Source organism: Manis javanica, chromosome 6, assembly GCF_040802235.1.
Source record: "Manis javanica isolate MJ-LG chromosome 6, MJ_LKY, whole genome shotgun sequence".
In the NCBI taxonomy this organism is placed as follows: domain Eukaryota; kingdom Metazoa; phylum Chordata; class Mammalia; order Pholidota; family Manidae; genus Manis; species Manis javanica.
The window spans coordinates 22353975-22374757 of NC_133161.1; the positions used below are offsets into that span (position 1 = coordinate 22353975).

The window sequence follows — 20783 nt, forward strand, 5'->3', positions numbered from 1 at the left end:
GCTTTGAGATGTTATTCTTTTGATTCCTTCTATTCATTTATGGTTTGTATGAGGTTACTCTACAGTACCCCTAAAATGCTCTTTAGCCATATGAGCAGCAGCTTTTTTTTTTTAAGGTTTTTTTCCATAGAAAAACATTCTGATTTTAAAAGCAAGGTAAAAGATAAGTAGGATTTGCTTTATAGAAATTTATCCTTATTATCAGTTTTCTTAGAACACTTACATTTAGCAAAAAGTAAAAAAAATAAATTCTTCTAGAAGTGCTGAAGATCCGTTTGCATGTTTTTAAGGCCTTTTTAACTATAAAGAACCAACTATAAAACCATCAGCTTTAGATAACTATTATCTTCCTGATTAATATAAGCTGGTTTTTTTAGAAAGTGATTCATCTCTGAGTATAATAGTAACTCTCTGAGCTTTATATTCTTTCTTAATATTAACCTTTTCTTAATACTTGGATGTCATATCTACCAGTGGTTTTCGAACTGAGAGTCATTGGTTTTCAGATTGTGCTCTGTGAAGCCCTATCAACAAGCAACAGTTGACTGCCAAAAGGAAAGAAATGGAAAATGAATAGATAGCACCCAAGGCTTCCTGATACTATGTCAGTGAGATCATCTCCATTTTTATATATTGGGGTTTGGATTTCATTTTTTGAAATGGTTGTTTTGTTTTAAAAAAAAAAGGAAATGTAAACCTCTGTTCTAGCAAACTAATTTTTCTCAAGTTTCAAATATGTAAGCTCTACTGTATGGTTTTTCTCCTTAGACCCTGTGTTAGGCTATTTGATGAAAGGCCTGTGTGAAAAGCCTCTGGCTTCTGCTGCAGCCAAAGCCATTCATAACATCTGCTCTGTCTGCCGAGACCACATGGCTCAGCACTTTAATGGACTCCTGGAGATTGCCCGTTCCCTTGATTCCTTCATGCTGTCTCCAGAAGCTGCTGTGGGCTTGCTAAAAGGTACTTACTTTAGATGATAACAAGTACTGTCCCCTCTAACCCACTTCTCGGGGTTATCTTATACCAGTCATATCCTGGTTTTTCAGTTGCGGTATACTTAGTAATGAGGATGGTAGCTTTTCCCTTCAGGAGAGGGGGCTGATTATGTTTACATGCATTCTTTTCTTAGAATGTTTTAACACTATATAACTAATTCAAACTGCTTGTAGTATGTATAGCACAGACCTAGATTTGGGGTGGAAACCACACATTTGAACTAAACATAATTCCTTTGTGAGTTGGGAGAAGAACAAAAAGGGAGACAAAATAAGTATTGCCACACCAAAGAGAGAGTTTAAAGGTAGTGTGCATGAATCAGTTCTGTAAGTAGAAGTCTGTCTCTTAGTGGTCTGTAACCATTACTGATCAGCTTACACTGATTGCCTACCCAGAGGCAAACAGCCAGCATGGTGATGAAGTTCAGAGCAATGGAAGAAGCTAGAGATATTAAGGCAAGGAAAAAAGACATGATGGCTATTTCTAAATATTTGAAAGATTATTTTACAAAAGAGGGAATTTATGAATAGTCAATTGTTGACAATTTACTGGCTCCTAGAAAGAAAATGCTTTCTAACTAAACTAAACTGAAAACAGATTGGGGTATCTGTGAGGTACTGAAATTCCTAAAGCTGGTAGTTTAGAGGGGATTGGGCATGTATTAAAATTGGATAATAGGATATGTGCAGCATCTTTTAAGCCTCTGTGAGTGGTAAATAGTCTGGGAAAGATTGGATGACCTTATGTGCAAACTCTGATATTTTTCATTTCTACAGTGTAAGTATGCATTTTCCAAGGCAGATTCTCTCTTTGTAGTGTGGGTTTTTGTTTTCCTTCATAGGCATAGATGATAAGGCATCAAATCAGAGTTAAATATTCTTATTATATTACTACTAGTGGTTATTGCTGCCATTTTGTAATTTTCTAGTAAAATTTACCATTGATCTAATCTTGTCTAACTTATAGTAGAATGTGGCATCCTAATTATCAGTGGTATCTTCTAGATATAGAAAACTCTTTCAGTAACATTCTTCTCTGTAGGAACAAATTAAAAGGAAAAATCATATTTAAGTTATATCCATCCCCACTGCTACCCCCCATTTTAAATGAAAGTCTACTTCATTCATGGCTTAAAGACTGCCAGGAAAAATCATTCATTTTTTAATTTAAATTTGAAGATGTATGGATTGACTAGTGTTCTGTTGAGTGAAATTTCATGAACTGAAAAAATCATAATTAAGGGATTTGGGGCCTTGAATGGATCTAGGCTAATGTGGAATCCTTTGAATTTGGGAGAAGATGTTTCAGCCATTGATAGGGATTGACAAGAGTGAGTGAGAAGGGTCTGGGCCCTCTTTTCCCATTCTAACCTAGCTCCCTCTTTTTTTTTTATACCTATTTTATTAGAATTCCAAGTTAAGGCTTTATTTGGGGAGCAGGGGAGAAGGGGAGGCTTCTGCAGTTATTTAAAAATGAAAGAAAGGCAAAATTAACTATTACTTCTATTACTCATTTTACAAATAAACTAAGGCCCAGAGAGAATGCCTTACCTAGCTTATGGATTCTATTATGATAGAAATATAGATAAATCTCTCATTTCATCCCATTCTTTCAAGAAAATTTGTCTGTATTTCTCAGACTTTTCTGATGGTAAGGATTGCCTACAGTACTTATCAAAAATAAAGGTTCTCTTTGACTCACTAAATCAAAATCTGTGAAATGTGAGAACTGTTGTACAGGGCTGTATAATAGCAGTTTTGGCATTGTCGTTGTGAAGGAGATTTTTTAAGAATGTGAAGGACTGGAAGGGGAGACATTTTTAAACATCTTTAAACCAATAGGCTACTAAGGAGAAATGATGCAATATTAACTTAAGTTGTAAATGTCATTGTGAAAGTCTTACAGCATTCTAAGCCAAATAAAGAAAAACCAACCATAAATAACAAAATATTGTAATTTTAAAAACAAGGCTGACCATTTTTAAAAAATGGATCCAGTCAGCCTTTTCTGTTAGTCATATGATGTAGACCAGTAATTTACCTCAATTCAGCTTTGATTTCCTTCATTTGTATCTTGCTTTTTCTTTTAGGGACAGCCCTTGTCCTAGCCAGATTACCTTTGGATAAGATTACTCAGTGTCTTAGTGAACTATGTTCTGTTCAGGTTATGGCATTGAAAAAGGTGAGTCTAACTAAGCAAAGAATGAAACAAATTTTAAAAGTTTGCATATTAGAAAGGAAAATACATAATTATTTATTTACAGTTGATCTTTTATTTACGTATAAAAGCCAAGAGAATGAGCTGAAAAGTTATTAAAATTAATGTATCAAAATTGCTGCATACATGAAATAAATGTTCCAAAGTCAGTAGATTTTCACTTTATCAGTAATACTGTTTAGAAGATATAATGTGAAAACATCACTCAGGTTAAAAACCAAAACCAAAACCAAACCATAACTTGTTCCTTTGAAGAATATTATAAAGATGTCAGGTCTTTCATCATTACATTTATAGTGACCATACCGATGGGATTTTTAGGACAACCTAAGATAATGATTCTAAGGTTCATCTCTAATGATACACTGGTAGAAATATCTTAAGAAACGAGGAAAGAGGAATAAGAGGTAACTTGCTTATAAAGCTGTAATAATTTTATAGCTTTATATAAAGTGACATGAATAATGATACAGATTATGTAATGACTGGGTATTGTTATTATATAATCTGTATTAAAATATGTAATGTATATAGTATCTTAATCATAATAAAAGTAAATGGAAAATAATTAAGCAATAATTTTTCCACTCCACAATGATCATATAGTAAAATGTAGTAATAGGTAGTCTTGGCCAGGATGCAGTAAAATGGAGGAAAGTATTTTGACCATATGAATTTTAAAATTTACACCATTTAAGTAACTTTCAGGAATCTATTAAAGGAAATAAGCAGAGATTGAAATGGAAGTTAAGGTATAAGGGTATGTGTTGCACATTTTGCTGTAGGTTTGTATATGTAATGATTGGGTGTTAACATCTCTCTGTCTCTTCAGCTGTTGTCTCAGGAGCCCAGCAATGGCATATCCTCAGATCCCACTGTGTTCTTAGACCGCCTTGCAGTAATATTTAGGTAAGAATGGAGTCCCTGGATGCCTGCCGTGGGTTTAAAATCTCAAGAGAGACCATTATATGTTGAAGTAAGCAAGTGGTTTTGTTTGCTTACTTTTGTTTTTTTTCTCAAGCTTCTAAGTATCTCCTATATAATCTCCTGTCAGGAGACTAATTGTACCTATTACCTGAAGTTTTGGGGCAAAGGCAAATTTCAAGAATTTGTTCTGGGTAGACCTTTGTCAAAAGACCCTTTTAATTTTAATTAATTCTTTTGGTCTTTAACTCAAGGATTTGAAAACTTTAACATGTATCAGAATCACCTGGAGGGCTTATCAAAACAGTGATTACTGGATCCCATCCCCAGAGTCTCTGATTCACTAGATCTTGGATGGGATCCAGGAATTTACGTTCCCAGTAAGTTCCCAGGAGATGCTGTTAGCATTCCAGAGACCCCGCTTGCAGAACCATTGCCATACATAGTGTGTGGGTGCAAAAGAATAATGAAGCCTCTTCAGTAACCACAGATTAATCTTCTGAAATCTAGAATGTCTAAAGATTAAAAAAGCATTTGAGTGACAGTGTTCAAAGAGTGATCCATACTGGGTTACATAATTTATAGTTTGTGAGACCCATAGATACAACTGGACTGTCAGAGTAAAAAAGCCTATGTGGAGTAAGTTAAAATGGAGCTATTATTTTGGCTTATTAGTTCTTGTCAACAGGGATCTTGGAGTTGGTACATTGCTTTTCTTGTTTAATTAGGATAGCCCAATTATATTCCATTCTGAGAGCCTACTAATAATAATCCTTATTTCACAATAAATGAGAGAAATCTGCAACAGATGGTAATGCCTTGATTTAAAGAAAATTGCATTATTATTAAGTTGTTGAACTTTTTTAAATTAAAGGATTTCTTTCAGAGAGGTTGGCGGTTAATCATTCAGTGGGTTTTTTTTTCCCTGCTTGCCTTCAAATTAGTGGATTCTAGAACTAGGCAAATAGTTAGATTTGACATGTGGATGGGCCCATCTTGTGTGGATTCCAACTAGAACCATGGGAAATATCTTTGGTAAACTAGAGTTTGTAAAACTTTTGCCTTAATGCTGAGGACGGAGCAGTATTTGGTTTCCCATAGTGAATTCAGACAACCTATATATATTTTTGATTAATTTGGAAGAAACTACATATTCAGGTTTATAAAGGGGAAAAAATGAAAAAGATAGCTATAGTGCCCCATGGCCCATGTACCCAGAGTTGGATTGAGTTTGCATGCTCTAGTGGAAGTGGCTTAAAGGTGGCAAAAAAAAAAAAAAAGGATAGGATAATTTAAACTATGTGCTGTTTATTTGAATGGAGTAGGAGGAAAAGTGTTGAGTCCTAAAAATAACTTTATTGTCTGATTTTCTTTATTTAGTGAGAATGATGCTAAGTAAGCTAGCAGGGATCAGGGCTGTGGGTCCTTGGTGAAATTGCTCTTCTTTCACTATTTTGGGCCATCGTCTTTCCCCAGACACACCAATCCAATTGTGGAAAATGGACAGACTCATCCGTGCCAAAAAGTCATACAGGAAGTAAGTGCTAACAGATGCCTGTGGAACATCCTTTTTCCTTACCAGGCTTTGAGTAACTAGAGTGAGAAGGTACTGTCTTCTAGGTTCATAGGAAGATTCAGTTTGATGATATGGTTTAAATTTTAATGAAAAGAGGAGCAGAACCATCCCAATATTTTTTATTTAATAAGAAAGTAGGCAGTAGAACTATAATGGGGTATAGGGGGACGATAATATGGGTGAATGTAGTAACCACATTGTTTTTTCATGTGAAACCTTCATAAAAGGGTATGTCAATAATACCTTAATAAAATAAAGAAAGAAAGAAAATAGGCAGTGGAGAAATGGATTGAGAGGCGAAAGAGATAAAGAGAGATTAACTATATGAATTCTAGAATTGCTAGGAGGCCCAATCAATACTAGCAAAAAAAATTTTTACTAAGTCAGTTAACCCTCATGGCTTTAGTTTCTCCATTAATAACACACACTTCCTCCTGCTTTTTTATTGAGGGTAATGTGAGGATCAAAAGCATGTTTTGAGAGTGCTTTTCATATTTCAAGAGAGGAAACACCAGATATTCTTAAGTGTTCAGCAGTATACAGTAATGCCATTCCTTAACTCTGGTCCTTTTGTTTAAGGTCTTGCAACTTTATGAAACAGCCTTTAAACATCTCTTCTCTAGAATTCATACTTTTTCTTTTCATCCTACATTAGGAAGTCCTAAGTTTGGAAAATGTTTATCTTTGTCTTTTAGTAAAGTTAAACATGCTCTTCTTCCTGTTCTAAAGAGTCACTGTGCTTCTCTTTAAGAAGTGGCTGTGTTTTAGTGATGAATAGTATGTTGAACCTCTGCACATACACACGTACTGGCCAGAATCAGCCATGTGTGTTCCTATAACGAAAGCTTTTTCAAAATGATTTAAAAGCCAAAAGAAGCATTACCAACTTGAGAGAAGTTTTTTCAGCTCTTAGTTCATTACTTACTTTCTTGTGCTCTTTCACTTTTGACTCAGATATGGCCAGTTTTATCTGAGACTCTAAATAAGCACCGGGCTGATAATCGGATTGTAGAGCGTTGTTGCAGGTGCCTCCGCTTTGCTGTGCGCTGTGTAGGCAAAGGATCCGCAGCCCTGCTGCAGCCACTAGTCACACAGGTAAGTGTTCTAAGAGAGGGAAAATGTAAAGGGTACAGAATTCAAAACAGGAACCTCTAGAGCAAAATTCGGTTGATGAAACACTCTTGTACTTATTAAGTACAAACTAAAAAATATTTGAAAGAGGAAAGCAGTGCCATGGTAGGTATGTTGTATATGTAAGGGAAACAGCATTCCAGTGTGACATTAGGAAAAGAGAATGACTTTAATGCTTAGCTCTTATATGCCAATGCTAAGCATTTTTATATTAATTTTTTTTTTTGAAAAATGTGGCAAGTCAAACTTTGCCTTTTCATGGCCCAAAGGATTTTCTTCTATCTTGACCATAGTTAGTTGTTCATATAAGTCTCATTTGTCAAGGGATAAATTGACTCTTAATCACCAAGATTGATTCGTTAATAATGATGGTGTGACTCACTGTATGCAGTTGTTTAAGGTCATATTCACATCTAGAACTACTCTGTATGAGATGCCTATGACCAGTAACTTAGGTCACTACATAATTTGTGTTGATGTTAATCTTACAGCAGGACCAGGGCTATATTGCAGAGGTGCCATGGGCTCAAAATTGAGAGAGGCTGGCTAAGTGCTAGTCCTGCATCTGCATGACACTGAGCAGGTGCCTTCCTAAGTTTTGCACTCATGCACTGAGGAAAACTACTGTAGCACATCCACCTAACCTGAAGTGACCCTTCTCTACCTGAGCAGGCCACCTACAGTGCAGATTTTGAGGCAACACTCTCAGAACCTGACCCTGACAGTGAGTGCCCCCTTAAATTCTGCACCCTGGGCTCATCACTTTTAAGGAAGCAGTCACCTTCAGGTAGGGTCCTGCTGATGCAGTGTCAGATGGCACATACTTCTTAAATTGTAAGATTTGATTAGAGTCTGCACAGGTCGATATTTTACCGTAATTTTACTTTTTAGTGATTTTCTACATTTACTATGTCCTGAATACGACAGTATATCTTTGCAATTAGGCAGTATCCTCCACTGGTCAAATGTCCCCTTCGGTGCAATAAAGTTCTGGGTCGAGTATAACTTGATTTAATGTTCCTTTGCTATTGGAGGACACCTTCATGACTTTGATACTGTTTTTTAATTCTGGTAAGTGACCAGCCCAGTTATAAGTAGGGTAGCACTTTATATAGGAAGTGCATTCTAAAGTCAGTGCATGTGACAAAAATGAAAATTATTCTTAACAATCCCCAAAATCAGAGGTTAGAAACTACAATCAGTGGGCCTACCACCAGTTTTTATAAATACGGTGTTAGTGAGAGATAATCATGCTTTCATTCATTGAACTATTACTTATTACCTACTTTGGTGCTGTAGTGGCAAAATGATCATATGGCCAGCAGAACCTACCATTTTTACTGTTTGGCCTTTTAAGAAAAAGTTTGCCAACCCATGACTTAAATCATGCATTAAATAGAACATAAAGTTTTGAGTATACAACACTGAAACAAATTCATAGTCCCCTGTCTCATGCTCATTCCATGGTATGTATTGGTAAGAGTTAGTTATTCTATCCAAGCTTATAGTTGAATTTATATAAAATCAATATGTATATTGTGATGACACTCTAAATAGATAAATATACAACTACTTCTTGATTTTTAGAGGATAGGAGGATAAAAATCCTAAACAGATCACTTAAATATGCAAATTATACTAAAATTTTTATTCTGTTGAGATCCATTTATCTTGGGTGGAAACACTTTTTTACTTAAAAGATGAAATAGGGGTTCAGGAGCAACTCAGAATTTAAACAGTACTTTCACAGTTGCCTCCAAGATGAAGGCATTTGATATTTTTGGCCCTGCAGTGGCTATATATGTCATTTTTTTTTTACAAAGAAAGTTAATCATTAATACTAAGAGCAACCTTTAGGTGATGGAAAATTTAAGTGTACTTTGCAAATACTACATGAATCTTGGATAATAGCTCCCTAATGGGTTCCAGCTTGAAGTATTTACAACTCTATTGCAACAATTTTTTGGGAAGATAAACATCAAAGGCATGAAAGAACTCTAGAGTACTTGAACATTATTGAGGATTTGAGTCCTGTGTTTCGAAAATGTTGCCAACACAAAGACCCCACCAAAAAAGAAAATTACAGACAAATATCCCTGATGAACATAGATGCAAAAATACTCAACAAAATATTAGCAAACCAATTCAAAAATACATCAAGAGGATCATACACCATGACCATGTGGGATTCATCTTAGGGATGCAAGGATGGTACAACATTTGAAAATCCATCAACATCATCCACCACATCAACAAAAAGAAGGACAAAAACCACATGATCATCTCCATAGCTGCTGAAAAAGCATTCAACAAAATTCAACATCCATTCATGATAAAAACTCTCAACAAAATGGGTATAGAGGGTAGGTACCTCAACACAATAAAGGCCATATATGATAAACTCACAGCCAACATCATACTTAACAGTGAGAAGCTGAAAGCTCTTTTCCTTTAAGATTGGGAACAAGACAGGGATGCCCACTCTCCCCACTTTTATTCAACATAGTATTGGAGGTCCTAGCCATGGCAATCAGACAAAACAAAGAAATACAAGGAATCCAGATTGGTAAAGAAGTCAAACTGTCACTATTTGCAGATGACATGACATTGTACATAAAAAACCCTAAAGACCCCGCTCCAAAACTACTAGAACTAATATTGGAATTCAGCAAAGTTCCAGGATTACAAAATTAATGCACAGAAATCTGTTGCTTTCCTATGCACTAACAATGAACTAACAGAAAGAGAAATCAGGAAAACAATTCCATTCACAATTGCATCAAAAAGAATGAAATACCTAGGAATAAATCTAACCAAGGAAGTAAAAGACCTATTCCCTGAAAACTACAAGACACTCTTAAGAGAAATTAAAGAGGACACTACCAAATGGAAATTCATCCCATGCTCTTGGCTAGGAAGAATTAATATTGTCAAAATGGCCATCCTGCCTAAAGCAATCTACAGATTCAATGCAGTCCCTATCAAATTACCAACAGCATTCTTCAATGAACTGGAACAAAGAGTTCTAAAATTCATATGGAACCACCAAAGACCCTGAACAGCCAAAGCAATCCTGAGAAAGAAGAATAAAGTGTGAGGGAATCTCACTCCCCAACTTTAAGCCACAGTAATCAAGACAATTTGGTACTGGCACAAGAACAGAGCCACAGACCAGTGGAACAGAATAGAGTCTCCAGACATTAACCCAAACATATATGGTCAATTAATATATGATAAAGGAGCCATGGACGTACAATGGGGAAATGACAGCCTCTTCAACAGCTGGTGTTGGCAAAACTGGACAGCTACATGTAAGAGAATGAAACTGGATCATTGTCTAACCCCATACACAAAAGTAAATTTGAAACGGATCAAAGACCTGAATGTAAGTCATGAAACCATAAAACTCTTAGAAAAAAACATAGGCAGAAATCTCTTGGACATAAACATAAGTGACTTCTTCATGAACATATCACCCCAGGCAAGGGAAACAAAAGCTAAAATGAACAAGCAGGACTATATCAAGCTGAAAAGCTTCTGTGCAGCAAAGGACACCACCAATAGAACAAAAAGGCAGCCTGCAGTATGGGAGAATATATTCATAAATGACAGATCCGATAAAGGGTTGACATCCAAAATATATAAAGAACTCATGCACCTCAACAAACAAAAAGCAAATAATCCAATTAAAAATGGGTAGAGGAGCTGAACAGACAGTTCTCCAAAGAAGAAATTCAGATGGCCAACAGGCACATGAAAAGATGCTCCACATCGCTAATCATCAGAGAAATGCAAATTAAAACCACAATGAGATACCACCTCACACCAGTAAGGATCGCCACCATCCAAAAGACAAACAACAATAAATGTTGGCAAGGTTGTGGAGAAAGGGGAACCCTCCTACAGTACTTGTGGGAATGTAAATTAGGTTAACCACTGTGGAAAGCAGTATGGAGGTTCCTCAAAAAGCTCAAAATAGAAATACCATTTGACCCAGGAATTCCACTTCTGGGAATTTACCCTAAGAATGCAGCAGCCCAGTTTGAAAAAGACAGATGCACCCCTATGTTTATCGCAGCACTATTTACAATAGCCAAGAAATGGAAACAACCTAAATGTCCATCAGTAGATGAATGGATAAAGAAGATGTGGTACATATACACAATAGAATATTATTCAGCCATAAGAAGGACAAACCCTACCATTTGCAACAACATGGATGATGCTAGAGGGTATTATGCTCAGTGAAATAAGCCAGGCGGAGAAAGACAAGTACCAAATGATTTCACTCATATGTGGAGTATAAGAACAAAGAAAAAACTGAAGGAACAAAACAACAGCAAAAACCCAGAACCCAAGAGTGGACTAACAGTTACCAAAGGGAAAGAGACTGGGGAGGATGGCTGGGAAGAGAGGGATAAGGGGGGTGGGGGGGGGAAGAAGGGGCATTGCGATTAGCATGTATAATGTGAATGTTGGGGGGGTCATAGGGAGGTCTGTGCAACACAGAGAAGACAAGTAGTGATTCTACACCATCTTACTATGCTGATGGACAGTGACTGTAATGGGGTTTGTGGGGGGGACTTGGCAATGGTCAGAGTCTAGTAAACATAATGTTCCTCATGTAATTGTAGATTAATGATACTAAAATAAAATAAATAAGTAGATAAATAAATAAAGAATAAACCAATAAATGTAAGTAAAGTAAAAAAAAAAATGTTGCAAACAAGCTTTACTATGCTTTCTTAAAGAGAAGAGACCAATTTGTCTCTGAATTTCTTCTTCCAGCTAGTTCCTGAGTTGATACTTTTTGAAGGGTAAAGAATTGAAGTAGGTGGTTTTTCCCTTGGCAGATGGTAAATGTGTATCAAGTACATCAGCATTCCTGTTTCCTGTACCTTGGCAGTATCCTTGTGGATGAGTATGGCATGGAAGAGGGCTGTCGACAGGGATTACTAGACATGCTCCAGGTATGTTTTTCCTTGGGGAATATAGACGTGGCAGACTTACAGGGTCTAAAGGCCTAGCAGTGTGTTTTTTCACCCTGTTTTTAATTCTGTTGCTGCTATACGTTTCTTTCCCAGTCATGTTGATTTCCTATTAACAAGGAGGTAGAAACTTTTAGTTGTTCTTCTAGGCCTACTTGGGAGAATGAGTGAGATTAATTAATGTAATGATCATTACAGGTATTACCTACCTAATGTATGCCCTCCAGAGAGAGGATTTTTTGAGCAGTAAGAAATGGGACAAATGGATTTAGAATAAAGGATTTTTAAGCTCAGGCATGATTCTGTTTTTAATTTCTTGCCCTTAATAGCCAGTGAACAAGTTTACTTAGCAGAGATGGTCTTAGGGTAAATAGCAAGCCTTGGAAAATGGTTCTGATATACTGCTTTTTTACCATTCTAGTCAGGGATGGGGGAGGAATATATCAGGAGGTTAAATTATAATACTCCTTTTACCAAGCTATCTTTCCCTTTGAATTTGGCATTTTATTATTATTATTATTAAAATTTCATCTACATCCTTAATGATCTAGACCATATCTAATACCTAAGCACAGTCTTTCAGGAACTTCTAAAAACTTTGATATCTATCCTGTTGTAGCAGCTAAAACCTATATCTTCAACCCTTTCTGAAATGTGACTTCATATGTGAAACCTGTGCCAGCTGAGGATTTCTTTTTTCCTTGTCTTGGTCTGATTCTCATTGCTGTCTTTTTCTTTTTATGTCTGTGCTTCATCTCTTTGTTTCCTTTGTGTATGTTGTGATATTTAGCAAGTCTGAATTCCTTGGCATTTATGTACAGGCATTTGTTTTAAAATCACTATTTTGTTTTAGGCCCTGTGCATCCCCACCTTTCAGCTTCTAGAACAACAAAATGGGCTCCAGAATCACCCTGACACAGTGGATGACCTGTTCAGGCTAGCCACCAGGTCAGTCCTTCTGAAAAGCTACCCTTTATTTTATTGTTCATCCCCATCACTTAGTCATGTCACCTAAATTTGACTATTTCCTTCTCTGTAAAATGAAGTAAGTGGAGTAGATAGATTGATGATTCATAACCCAAAGTTAAATTATGAACTTGAATATCCCCATAAGCGAGGAAGAATTGGATGGGGGCAGGGGAAAGTAGCCTAGTACCTATCATGAAGGAGGGAACACTCACAAGACAATAAAAATGAGCTTGGTAAAAGCATTTGACTAAATAATTTCTAGAATTCCCAGTAGGTATAGCCTTTTATTTTGCTATGATGTCATGCTTCACTTCAACTTTTTTCTTGAGAAGCTTAGCATCCTTTAGATATAGCATAACTCAGAACAAAGAATACTTAGGATTTTAAGGTGCCTTAGCAGTTGTCTAGTACTGGACTTCCTAGTTCTGTCCCTGGCCTACCACGTCTCCCCACTTACCTGCTTCAGTTCCTTTTACCAGTAACATTGACATGTTATTGCCAAACCTTTGAATTCCTTCTTTGCCTCTAGCTAAGGAATTTGAACCAAATCAGTTAGTGAACATAAAAGCATTTAAGAAGAAATAAAAACATTATTAAATATGTATTATTATATAATTTTACTTGTAACACACACACACACATATATATATATATAGTTTATTATTTTCAAATTTAAAATAGTATGGTCTTGATTATTTCATCTCAGGATTTAACATTGAATACTTTTTTTGTTAGTTTTTGGACAAGTCTGAAAACCATTTTTTTTTTAGTTGACTATGAGAGAATTGGGTGGGCTGTCAATCTTTGTTTCCCCAGGGTATATTCCTTGAAAACTAATCTCTAGAGATGCTCTTTACATAAATGGTTACCTGGTGAAATAAATTCGGAAAGTATTTTATCTGTCTTGGAGATTCTCCAGGTACATTATAGGATCTAAGAAACCTCGTGGAAAATTGAGTTGGGAAGTATGGGGGGTTCCCATAATACCCACTCCCACTGCTCTACCACCCCTCCGTCTCCTGCAAAGGCTCCCGCACTAACAGCATCCTCCACTAGAGTGGTCCATTTGTTAAAATTGATGAACCCATATGACACATCATTATCATCCTAAGTCCATAGTTTACATTAGGGTTCACTGTTACTGGTATACCTTCTTTGGGTTTGGACAAAAATATAATGACATGTATCCATTATAGTATCATACAATACATTTCTACTACCCAAAAAATCCTCTGTATTCCACCTATTCATCCCTCCCTCCTCACCCAGCCCCTAGAAATGACTGACCTTTTTACTGTCTCCATAGCTTTGTCTTTTTCCTTGGCTGCTTCTATACATACCCTAATCCTGTCATTTATACCTAGCCTGTCTTTCCACACTAGGTTTATTCAGCGTAGCCCTGTTACCTTGCTGAGAAGCCAAGTGGTCATCCCTATCTTACAGTGGGCCATTGCCTCTACAACCCTGGACCACCGAGATGCCAATTGTAGTGTCATGCGGTTTCTACGAGACCTCATCCATACAGGGGTAGCCAATGACGTGAGTGTAAAAATTGCACCTTTTCTACTTTGCAGCTCATTTTCTCATACTTCTTCCTTGTTCCTTAGGGGAAAACCAGTATTTCCTTTTTTGGTTGTATATTTTGGTAGGTGTATACCATAGCGTATTATTCATTAGCTAAATTATCAACTATTACATTTAAGGCAGCCTGTTCTAAGTGCTGTGTGTAAGCTGTATGAAACAGTCTGAAATTATCTCTGCTCAAGCCATTTGGTGTCTAGTTAAAGAAATAAACAGGTATAAGAGCTAATTATCAACAAGAGGGTAGTATTTGATTATCAGATAAGTGATAAAAGTCTTAATTGTTACAAGATCAGGGGTGGGGAAGTTGTGGACAGAGGTGGGTTCCGATAACTTTTTGTAAGAGGATGGCCCTCAATGGGGCCATAAGATACAGATAAGACTTGGATTGATAAGATTGGGGAGGATAGTCTTTAACTGGAGTCTTAAGTCATGATTAGAGAAAGTCAGCATAGCACTGATTGTTATCAGTAGACAGTTAAAGAAACCTGTTGGGCTGGAGAAGTAAAATGGTTCACAAAATTTTCAAAGGTAGATTTGGCTAGATGTGAAATAGAATTGAAGATGAGGGTGAGCAGTGAGGCAGTAACCAAGTATGTGAATAGGCTAATTATTTAAGAAGTTTGGCAGTAAAAATAAAAGAAAATGACTTGAAGTGAAAAACAGTTTTTAAAGAAGTTATTTTTTTCAAGATATTAGAAATAAAAGTATTTTCAAAGATTATAGGAAGGAAGAAAATGTTTTTTTTAATAGAAATGATTTGATTAGATACCTGATAGAAGTCTTCAATTCTTTCAGTTGATTTTAAAAAAGGAACTAGGTACGCTTCAAGTTATTTTTCACAGAAAAAAAAAGATTAAGAAAATTGCTACCCTTAATCTTTAACTATTGCTTCTCTTTCACCTTCTATTCATGAAAAATCTAAGAGTTAAGGTGAATCTCAGCTGAAACCCAAGTCTGTTTCCTTGATAGTAAACCCTTAATATTGTCTTCCTAATGACAAAACATTAAGTGGACTTTGTGAATCCAGCTGTTATATATACTTTATTCCCCAGGAAAGAGAAATTGCTACACTGAAGGGGGAAAAGTATTTGGTCTTTGGAAAGTTGAAATTAGATTTTATCTGTTGCTCCTGTTTTCTTACAGCATGAAGAAGACTTTGAATTACGGAAAGAACTGATCGGACAGGTGATGAACCAGCTTGGACAGCAGCTTGTAAGCCAGCTGCTCCACACATGCTGCTTTTGTCTCCCCCCCTATACCCTACCAGATGTGGCTGAAGTGCTGTGGGAGATCATGCAGGTTGACAGACCGGTAAGATTGTTTTCATAATTAGGAAGCTACAGGTTCCACATAAAGGAACCCAAACTCACAGTACTAAAAACTTCAGTTCCCTGTAGCTGACTATAACTTTGATACCTGTCCTGTTGTATGTCCCTGGAACCTAATTCAGGCATATTGCTAAGTTTGTTAGGTGAGTGGCCCTATAGAAACCAGTAATTCTTTATTGAATTCTTGAAAACATGTTTGTGTCACTGTTGCAGGGTTTGTGTATTATCAGAAGTGAATACTAAGCATTGAATCCAGCTGTGTGGCTGGCCAATGAGAAATTTGTTCACTTGTGAGAAGATGCCTATGTATTAGTTATATAGTGGTACAGGTTATTCAAGAAGTGTTCATTCATTTCAAGTTCTTTTAGAAAGTGCTATATGGTTCTTTGTTAATAAATCCAGCCCCCAGAGCATTTGGAAGCATAGGAGTATAAAACTAGCCCACGATATATACTTGGATTTGTTTCTCTTTGGATTTATTTGTGTCGTGTTATAGTTCTTAAACTAGGTCTTTTATCACCTGAGTATGAGAATTTCTCTAGTCTCTCCAATAATGTAGAGATAATTTCAGTACTGGCCACATGATCATAAATCAGGTTATTGTATACTGCATGAAAGTTTTTAGCATAATGATAAAGTTTAAAATACCCTGTAAATTTAAAAAATAGGTTTCATAATTTTTTAATATTAATATAAAACAGTTCAGAAAAATGCACAGTTGGACCTAGTTTAAGTGAGCTGTCTTCCAGAGCCATAGAAAAATCTAGATACAAGTATCTTAAAACTTAAGTACATGTACATCTTAATGTCTCCTGTTTTATTCCATTGATAGTAGTTCTTAGCTTCAATTTCAGCAGTTTCACAAAAAAAGAGAATACAGTATACATTTACTATTAGACTCTGATATTACTGAGCTGAAAGTTCTGCCTAGTTTTAGGTTTGTGTGTTCATCTCAGTGATTAGTGTATATTGTCTATTTAATGGGCACATGCTTTACTTGATCTTTGGCTCAAACAAGAAACATTCATGTGTAGGGCAGATGCTTAGTAGATTTCTAACATTTTCTTTAGGCTTATACTTCAGAAACAGCCACATTAAATTTAAATTCTTACACATCAAATTCTGTGAGGCTCCTGTGTAGCTTTGGTTTCATCAAGTAGCTCTGCAGGTCTTCCATATAAGCTCAAGTGCTTCAGGAATGAATAGTGTCTGTAGGTCCTGTTGCTGGATTACACATGTTCCATTTCAGTCTAATGCAGTAGTATTTTTGTGTTTTCCTAAAGAAAGTGCTCTGTGAGCCCCTTTGGACCAGCAAGTTTAATTCCAAAAGTCCTTAACATCAGAACTAAAATGTCCATACTCTTTTACTTTTTTACAAATGTATTCTTGATTTGTAAACAGATGGTTACATGCTAACAGAAGAAGAAAATGAGAAGAGCAAGTTTAGCCAGGAACAGAAACCAGGTAGCCATGTGCTCAGAAGAGTTTTATATAGATTTGCACTGAATTGTCAAGTAGTTTAAAGTGGTTGTTTTCTCTACACATCAACTTAAAATTGAGTTTCTGTAAAAGCACTCTACATAAATTTAGGTTGTCTATATAACTGTAAACTAAAATTGTAACTAAGGACCTAAGTCCAAACAAAATTCACATTCTTGAGCACTTCTTAATTATACCGTTTTCAAAGTTCAACACACAAATTCTTTAATAGAAGATGACATACCAGCTTCATCTCTTGACTTGAATAAACTATTAAAGCCCTTTCCTCTGTTCCCTCCTTTCTTTGTTGGATACCCATCTGCACATTTACTCAGTGTTTTCAGTCTTTCTTTTTAACCAATTCTCAGATTCTTTTACTGGAAGGTGATAAGGCCTGTTATGTGCTAGCTAATTATTTTTGCTTTTTAATTTAGTTTCTTATTGTGTTTATTTGGGAGGATATTGTAGCTAAGTCATGGGCCATTTTTGGATGCCAAAATTTTTGTCAGTTAAAGGTTCTTCCTGAATCTTGTACTCCTTGTTTTTGTCCGAGTAGAGTGTTGTCTTCCTTGAGTGCAACATTTGGAAAATTATGTAGTACTTAAGCTTTATAGTGGAATATTTACTTTTGTTATGGTCTATTATGATCATAACACAATGGGAAAATATATAATATAAAAAATTTAGTTAGAAGAAAGTCATAGCTGAAAACTGTGTCATCTTATTTAGTATACTTAAGAAACTATACATCCTACTTAGGAAAATCATGACAAGCAATTAGAGCTGACTGAAAGAAGAATAGTTCAACTGAAAATAAGAACTCAGAGGAAATCTCTAGAAATTTGATTTTTAGTTTGAAGAGGAAGTAAGGGTAGGGGGCAAACAGTTTTTGTACACATAAAAAGTATATAGAAACTGCTTGGATGTAAATAAATTTCTTTCAAACAGCTACAGGAGTGAGCAACAAAAGAATTTTTTGACACAAAGAACAGACAGGTATTACAGGGGAACTTGACTGGATATGACTTTTACTAAGAAAGACGACTTCAAAATCCTTAAGATTATGCATTCATACTTTTTTTATATATATAAAATATATATATACTTTTTGTCCCTGCTCTTCCTGGTTCTGAACCTTTGCTTTCAATTGTCTTTGGTCTTCATGCTCTAGAGATTTCTGGCAATTGTTTAATTTTTAAAATACTACCTAAGTTTCATGACAGAAACAGAGCAGTAGCCTCCTCCAGAAAAGACTTCACTCCCACAGTACAAGGGCTGTTGAAATGACCCCTCCTGCCCCTTAGGAGGGAAGTGTAGGCATGCCATTGTAGACTCTTCCAACCGCCAGAGGGTTGGAAGGCCCAGGGATAGTACTTGTGTTAATTCCTGTACTTACTGCCAAGTCTGGAAAGCCAATGCTACTAAGGAAAACCTATGGGTTTTGTTAGTCCTTGATAGGGTCCAGCTAGGTAAGCCGTGCTGCTTTTAAAACTCTTACCCATCTTCTCTGTACAGACCTTTTGTCGATGGTTAGAGAATTCCTTGAAAGGTTTGCCAAAGGAGACAACCGTGGGAGCCGTCACAGTGACACACAAACAACTTACAGATTTTCACAAACAAGTTACTAGGTAAGTGATGCCAGGTTTTTGTTTTGCTTTTGTTTTTTAAGGCATGTGAACAGCAGGCTGGTCTGTGTAGAAAAAGTGTATCTTCGTTTCTTATACCATCTTAGTTACAGATCTTCCCAGGAATAATGTTTCTTGTGCCTTTGTAAAATCACAATTCAGTATCTGTTTAGCTTTAAATTATACAAATTGGCATTGGAAACCTATCTGGGTTGAAATATCACCCTGTTGTACATGGGTGCATCAGTTTTATTGTACATATGCATTAACTGGTATAACATCTTAATGATAAATAAAAGCATTATTTCTTCTAAAAGGTGAATACACAGAGTAGCCCATTACCCTTCAGAAGATCTGTCTTTATCTTTTTGAAGTCCTTTCTCAGGGATCAAGAGTGTAGATGCCTAAATAGGTGAAACATTGTTTGTAAAACATTATAGAGTGATGTAAACTGCAGTAAGTTGGACAATTTTTGCCATGCCTAGAGATACTCAAATTCGTTCAGGCAAATAAAACATCTCTTGAGATGCATTAGGCCCATGAGCCACTTGATTATAGCTTAGTTAAAATGTTAAGTGCACATGAGTGTTTTTTTCACTGTGAACATAATAAACATTTTAATATAGTTATATAGCCTTCCTAATTAACCATTTTATAGCTATAAAAGTGTTACTTGATTTCCCTACAGTGACTCTACTAGTAAACATTTAGATTATTTTCATTTTTTCAGTGTTACAGATAATATTGAAAGTCTAGCCTTTTCCTTCTTTTGACTGTTTTCCTTAAAATGTAGTCACTGAATTGAATGTTTTAAGACTTTTATGGTCCTTGATAGTATAAACAACAACAACTTAAATTGAATCTTTGTAACTGTGTATCAGCTTGCCCTGATACTCCTTTTAAATCTAGAGTTTCTAGATTTTGTGTAACACTTTAGCCAATGGCTTATGTTTATAAAGTTGTAGAATGATTTATAGGTCCAAGAGTGAGTGTTGTAGTGAGGTTGGTAATGTGGGGGCGGGAGGTGGGACTGGAAATATTCTAATTGTCCATCAGTACAGAATAGTTAAATAATTAACAGTATGTCTATACTAGTAAAGTAAATAGGCACTTAAAAATAAGGGAGAAAATGCATACGATGATACAGAAAAATACATAAGATATAAAGGGAAAAAATAGTTTCATAGAACCAAATTTGCATTTTATTTTCAATTTTAATACAAAATTTACCATCTTAGCCATTTTTAAATGTACTGTTCACTAGTGTTAAGTATATTCGCATTGTGCAGTCAATTTCCAGGACTTTTTTGGTCTTGCAAAACTGAAACTGTCTATTAAACAACAACTCCCCATTCCCCTTCTCCTCCTAGCCCCTGGCAGCCATCATCCTACTTACTTTCTGTTCCCTGTGAGTTTGACTACCCTAGATATCTCTTAAGTGAAATCATACAGCATTTGTCTTTTTGTGACTTAGCATAGTGTCCTAATGGTTCATCCAAGTTGTAGCTTGTGTCAGAACTTCCTTCTTAAGGCTGAATAGCATTCCATTGTATGTATGTACCACATTTTACTTATCCATTCATCTGTTGATAGATACTTGGGTTGCTTCCACCTCTTAACTATTGTGACTAATGCTGCTATGAACATGGTAAAAATATCTCTCTAAGACCCTGTGTTCAATTCTTGTGAATATATACCTAGAAGTGGAATTGCTGGATAATATGGTGATTCTGTGTTTAATTTTTTGAGGACCCTTCCTACTTAGTTTTCCATAGCCCCTGTACCATTTCCCACCAACAAGGTTCTAATATCTCCCATGTCTAGTTTGACTTTTGTATGTAATGTATGTTAAGGGTCCGATGTAATTCTTCTGCATGTAGAAAGCCAGTTTTCCCAGCACTGTCCTTTTCGCCATTGAATGGTCTTGGCACCTTTTTTGAAAATCATTTGATCATATATGCAAGGG

General features: G+C 35.9%; 1 protein-coding gene across 3 annotated transcripts in view; it reads left to right on the top strand.

Moving 5' to 3' along the window:
- TNPO3 (transportin 3) overlaps positions 1 to 20783 on the top strand; it is a 70434-nt gene that overhangs the window by 42668 nt on the left and 6983 nt on the right. For all 3 annotated transcript variants that reach the window (XR_005061662.2, XM_017670464.3, XM_017670462.3), the window contains 10 exons: positions 769 to 960; positions 3086 to 3177; positions 4046 to 4122; positions 5614 to 5674; positions 6668 to 6808; positions 11698 to 11814; positions 12686 to 12780; positions 14184 to 14340; positions 15529 to 15696; positions 18708 to 18820. Coding sequence is in view for 2 of the 3 variants with exons in the window: in XM_017670464.3 (XP_017525953.1) it covers positions 769 to 960; positions 3086 to 3177; positions 4046 to 4122; positions 5614 to 5674; positions 6668 to 6808; positions 11698 to 11814; positions 12686 to 12780; positions 14184 to 14340; positions 15529 to 15696; positions 18708 to 18820 (1213 nt within the window). In the remaining variant the exon portion in view is untranslated. The remainder of the gene's footprint in view (positions 1 to 768; positions 961 to 3085; positions 3178 to 4045; positions 4123 to 5613; positions 5675 to 6667; positions 6809 to 11697; positions 11815 to 12685; positions 12781 to 14183; positions 14341 to 15528; positions 15697 to 18707; positions 18821 to 20783) is intronic.